Source organism: Ixodes scapularis, unplaced genomic scaffold, assembly GCF_016920785.2.
Source record: "Ixodes scapularis isolate PalLabHiFi unplaced genomic scaffold, ASM1692078v2 PGA_scaffold11__112_contigs__length_91849675, whole genome shotgun sequence".
NCBI classification, from domain to species: Eukaryota; Metazoa; Arthropoda; class Arachnida; order Ixodida; family Ixodidae; genus Ixodes; species Ixodes scapularis.
In genome coordinates this window covers 42,077,176-42,083,175 of record NW_024609837.1, presented here as the reverse complement: position 1 = coordinate 42,083,175, position 6,000 = coordinate 42,077,176, and the positions used below count along the sequence as shown (strand labels likewise).

The following is a 6,000-nucleotide window of genomic DNA, read 5'->3' as shown; positions in this document are numbered from 1 at the left end:
CAGGGCTAGAACGGAAGGGAGATCCTTCATCTGTCTTGTCTCCAGCGCGAACTTCGTATACCTTCGATTAGGCTTCCACGTCCCTTTTGAGCTACGCGCAAACACGTGCGTATAAAGCATGACCGAAAGAGATGACTTACCGTTCACATCCTGCCAGTGACGATAGTCTCTGTGAAAAAACAACTAGCCTCGCTGACACTTTTTTTCCCGTCCCGTTCCAGGAGCCATTCAGGTCTGGCTTTCGGTGCCAAGCTGCATCCTGCTCGACCTGCTGATGACATCGTCGAGCGGAGGCTGTCGCACGTCCAAGAAGAAGACCGTCCAGTTCGCGCTACCAGGTCGCATCGTGAGGCCGCTCCAATGGCGCGACGACGTCATCTGGGCCCGGGTCGAAGCTCCCCGAAAGCGGCCTCCGAACCCTTCTCTCGAAGACCTGTTCCAACCGGAAATGAACATGGCGGCCGGAGGAGGAGCAGGGCATCGTCGAAACGGCAGCAACTGCTCGTCCATCGACTCAACGTACGCCAACTCGTCGTCGCAGGACGACAATCACTCGTCGTCCAGCAGGGACTCGGTGTCGGTGAGTTCTTTCTTCGGGATATCAAAGTACCATCATCGCCATTACTGTCAAGACCGGCTATAACGAAGTCAACGGGAATCGGAAATCACTTCGATATAACCGCTATTTCGTTATAACCGAGTTCGGTTACAACGAAGTGAAAAAGGAAATGGGAGATCGTGATCGCTTCGCTGTTGCCGCTATTTCGTTATAACCAAGTTCGTTATAACCGGTCTCGACAATATCTGTTTCTTTTGTGTGGCCATGAACAGCTTAAATTGCCTGCATATGATGCGCAAGAAAAGGATTACATATTTCGAGATGCCGATGCGCACTCAACGATGTTATGAAATATAACCCCTGTTTCATGTCCCCTATAAAATATTCTATAGGGGTCAGGAAACTGGCTAAGGTAGTGTAATTAACAAACGTAGCAGCAATCAAACCCATTCAGAAATAAAAACGATATAAATTCAAGACAACATAAAAACTCAGCAACTATCCCTGACGGAAGCGATGGATCCAACCATGATGATGATGATAATAAAAAGAATAGTAATAATAGTAATAATAATACTTTAATTTATTTTATAATTTAATAATACATTTTATTAATAATTAATTAATAATAATTACTTTTATTGCTTAATAACAAAAATATTAATAAATACAAATTTTCAGATATTGACAAAAAGTAAAATAGCAATTCTTGAATCCGTGTTTGCAAAAGCTTGATTGGTACCAGGCAGGAATGAAGGAGTTTACTTGGAAGTGTAACATGGAAGGAAGAAAACAACCACGTCAGAAGCCCGTGGCGGGGTTAGCATCGCCAGCGGCTGACAACGCGGAGGTACAGGGTTCGAAACCCGCCAGCACCGTGGCCGAAGTCGAGCTTAACCGACACTTTAGCGGCCGCCCCACTTTAGGAGCCGCTGAACTGGCGGCTTAGCCGCCTTTGGCAGCGAGGACCCATAAATCACCCGACCGAAGAGACATCTCTCCCTAACAAGAGTGTGCAGGCTCTTTTTGTAGCAAGATCCAACACATACAATTCTCATGGCGGCGCCACTACAGGAAACATGCATATATATTGCCGCTCTGCTAAGGAGTTTGCCCTATCCAAACACCAGACCGAGGCACTCATAAAAACACACGTGCAGGCGATCTGCGGTTGTGCACCATCATTTTTATTTTTTCTCTTTCAGTTTTTGGTTTGCGAATTGTGGTGCCTTTTATTCGCAGAGCTTAAGAAACAAAACACAAGCAATGGATAATTATGTTCACTCTTCTTGCTTCGTGACTGGTTCTTCCGTGTTCTTATCAGAAAATGCCGCAATATCATTGGCTGCGAAACGATAATGAGATGCTCGGTACTGCAGTAAGCGACCGTAGCTTCCGCGCTGCTTTTTTTTTTAACGCACCATGGAACTTATCGTCGCGACCGATGGAAAAGTCGCCAGGACAACAACTCGTGACGTCACCACGAGGCAAGTTCCGGTTTTGACGCCACGGATGGAAACGTAAGAGGGCGCCACCGACACGTCGCAGCGCTAATACAGAGTTTTAAAGAACCGTTTTTGCGCATCGGACACAGTACGATGGACTCTACGGTACGAACTGCGCGTGCGCTACACAGAAGACTCGCATATGCACAGTGCGTACCGGATGGCCCATAGTATCGTATCGGATGTGCAAAAACGGTTCCCTAAAACTCTCTAATACGTGGTAAAGCAGACGGTGCATAGAAATTTCCAATCATCGCCTTAATTGCGTGCGACCATTTTGTCCTACTGGACCGTGGAACGCGTTCTGAGCCCGAGCAGTAGCTCTCTTCCGCGAAATACAAAGCCCAGTGACTCGGCATCTTTCGCCTATCTGATGAGCGCTGGAAAAGGTCTATAGACCAACTCAACTCTGACGTCCTGGCACTGCGGTGGCGCTGCTGACGGCACTGCGCATCGGCACACGCTTCACTTCACAAGAATCTGGCTTTTGCGCACGCGCAAAACAATGTGTTCGTCTCTCTCTCTCTCTCTCCCTTTCTATATATATATATATATATATATATATATATATATATATATATATATATATATATACTTTGTTTTGCCATAAGTTAAGACGCAGCCGATGCTACGAGCTGAGGGGATTGCCAGTCAGACAGCGTCAAAAGATTACCATGTATACGCCATCGCTGAGCCAATCATAAACAGAAAGGGCCCTGCAGTGACTTGAACCAAGTACAGATCTCTCTTCCGTGTGGGTGTGCGCTCAAAAGATAAAAAAACTATGGAAGATATCAATCTGTAGTTTGGCCGTCGACGAGAAATTCGCCGCGAAATAAGAGTCTTTCTCCCAGCGCGCAGGGGCACTGTGACGAAGTAAAAGGGGCCAATTTCGCCCAGATTTTTTGACCCATTTTGCAGAAACGTGATAGCAATCAGTTGCGCATGGTCCACACCTCAAAAAAAAAAAAAAAAGACGACAGTGGGTTTGTATTAGATTATCTTTTGAGAGCTTTTGAATCGAAAAAGAAAATCCAGGTACGTGGTGCTCAGTCCAAAATGTCTTTTCCTGAAGTTTGTTTATTAAACCGTGTCGTTTCTTCTTTTTTTTGTTTTTTTTTGTTTCTGTGTTTGCGAAGACCGAGTGTGGGCTACTTTCACCTGGATGAAAGGGAAAAGAACTTAATGTCGGTCAATCACTGTCCCTTTCTTCTCGTTACGGCCGGAAGACAAATATCCCCTACTCTAGCGAAAACCCGATCAAGCGTGAAAAAAGTAAGAAGGGCGACGGAAATTTGGATTTCGTCATTTTTCCGAAAGAGAGCAAACAGTCCTGTGATTACGGCAATGAAATTTCTCAATGTTTATATTTTATTTTTTTTTTATTTTTATTGATTGATAGAAAGTTTATTTTCAAAGAATTTCGTGCCGCCTTCGACATCGCTGATGTGACAGACAAGCGCCTTTCACGCCCACGTGTTTTCGGTTCTACTTTTGCCCCATTGTCATACCGACTCCAACCTTGGACGTGTGTACTTTAGCGTTTTTGTTCGGACCGGACACGCACCGATTCGAAGTCAAGTAGAATTGTTGACGACGCGACTGGCCGCTCTACACATGCCCGCACAAAGAATACGCCGAACGAAAGAAAAGAAAGCTGCTCACAAATAAATGCACGCACTGTCTGAGCCCCGCACTTTGAAGAACGCTTTCTCATCCTGCCCTGGACTCCGCAATTGCGCACGTGTCCGCAAGTTCTAGCTACTGAGTTGCCGCCGTGGTGGCCATTTTCCGGAACGCCACTTGAGTGATTGAATTTCGCTGTGTGTATACGGTCGGGAAAGGGGAAAGCGGAGCTAATGAGCATGTAAACCAATTATTAGCACAGACAAGACGAACACTAATGGCCCGTTCACACTCTTGCAACCGAGTACGACCGAGAGAGACAAGACCGGTTTTTTAATCCTCTTACGACTTCTTAGGACCGGATGCGCTACAGCGGAGCTGGTCCTAAGAGATCGCAAGTGGCTTAAAACCGGTCTGGTCTCTCTCGGTCGTACTCAGTCGCAAGAGTGTGTACGGGCCTTAAGCGTCGCCAGTGCGCTAAATAGAGGTCCCGTGACCTCTGTTTCTTTTCTAGTTGAGTGAGCCCTTCCCCAGTAGCATCAAAATAGAGTCTTGCTTGAGGCGGTGATCGCGTCGTACGCTATAACAAGCAGGGAACTAAGCACGGGAGCACGCATTATCAGTAAAACATAAATATGGCTCTCATTTGCCTATTCATTGCAACACGTGTGGCTGTGTTCCGCAACTTCAGCAGATGCGGATACTAGGAAGAAGCCGAGAGACGGTCGCTCGAGAGCTATTGGAAGCTTTCTTTATCAAAAAAAGTGGGACGGCATGTGTCAGCGACACTTCTATTGTCCTTCATTGTAATGAATTTCAGTTTTTGAATGATCGGGTGAAAAATTAATCAACTTTTACGTGGTGCTGCTTTGCCTGTCGTGTGTATATATGTGTTCGATTTTCCAGAATAAAACTAGTTGAAAGTTAGCGCCTGTCCTGTTTACTTCTTGTCCTTGTTTCTGTTGCGCTATTTTATATGTTTTACTAACCATCTGTTTCACTTTGCACTTTACTGCTCTACCGGCAGTGCGGAATGATCACCCTCTTGACCGCCATCTTGTCGCGATCAACGCGCCCCCTTATATATTCGATGGAACTTGCGGATATCGTATTTTTCAGACTCTAGTCAGCCGGCTTCTCATAAAATTTTAAGTGGTGCTACTGTACGTTTTTTTTAATTGTTTTTAAAATTATATTGAAAATGGCAGAACATGTTATCGATAATTTATGTAAGATAGAAAAGGCTTTGTGGTCTAATTGATCGGACATTTGTTCATGTGTTCGGTGCATGAACCTTTTTGTTTGCGCGGACTATAGACAGCAGCTGCGGGCTGTGCACCAGGTGCACACTATCTAAAAAAAAAAACGCATATTTTTTATATGAGATATACTCCTGCGGACTATACACCGAACCTGGACTACGGTTCAAAAAGTACGGTGCGCTCCCTGGGAGATAATAATGTACACACATAACACAAAAGGCGGTAAGCAGAAATTATCTGAGGCCCTCGTAGGACGCCGTTCTTTACAACGCTGACCCAGACACCGCGGGTAAATTTCGGCGCATTCCACGCATCTGTGATGCTAAGCAATGAATCTCTTGAAAGGCTAATGACATTCGGAGCCGAGCAGACGGGGAAAACGTTTGTGTTCCCTCACCTGTTACGATACGCAGCCGGCGGATGGATACGCGATGTTGAGTTTCTGTGTCGGAGAACATTACGATCGTTGCTATTCCCTGAAGATGGGCCGTCGGCGGGCTGTGCGGACGTTCACGAAACTGGACAGTACTAAAGAACCTGCGCAGCCAAAAAAGGTGATCGTATTGATAGTCATTTTAATTTTACCGCTAAAATTTTCCTCAATATTTCTTAAGAAAAAAGAAGTTGTCTGTGTTGCATCTATAACGTAGGTGATCTGTCTTTAAGGCGAAAGCGCGCTGTTCAGAGAAGCAGAAAGCCCTCCTCGTTGAGTTCAACTCCAAGTATAAAAAACGTCTGAACATTGAACGGCTTTAGTAAGACACTGATTTTACCTGAACCAGCAGAAACAGGGTTTGTGTCGAAACACGGGACCAGTTAAGACAATACTTGTACCAAAAACCATGCTTCGGCAGAAATTAAATTCTAACAAAAAATAAAAAAAAAGTACCTCAAGAAGGGTTTTTGTTCTCCCCGCGGTAGCTCTTGCCATGTGGTTCTCGGGTTACCTCCTCAGAACCGTATGGCATATTCTCAGGGGGTAACCTGAACAAATGACGAAATGATACAGCGTGCCACTAACATACAACTGCCGCAGCTGATTTGTAGT

The 6,000-nt window shown here is 45.4% G+C and overlaps 1 protein-coding gene across 1 annotated transcript in view; it reads left to right on the top strand.

The window, feature by feature from the left end:
- Positions 1–274: 274 nt before the first annotated feature.
- The window catches only part of LOC8031180 (kinesin-like protein KIN-14I), a 57,141-nt gene continuing 51,415 nt past the window's right edge, over positions 275–6,000 (top strand). Inside the window, exon 1 of the mRNA XM_042288978.1 lies at positions 275–580. Within this exon, the coding sequence (XP_042144912.1) occupies positions 275–580 (306 nt within the window). The remainder of the gene's footprint in view (positions 581–6,000) is intronic.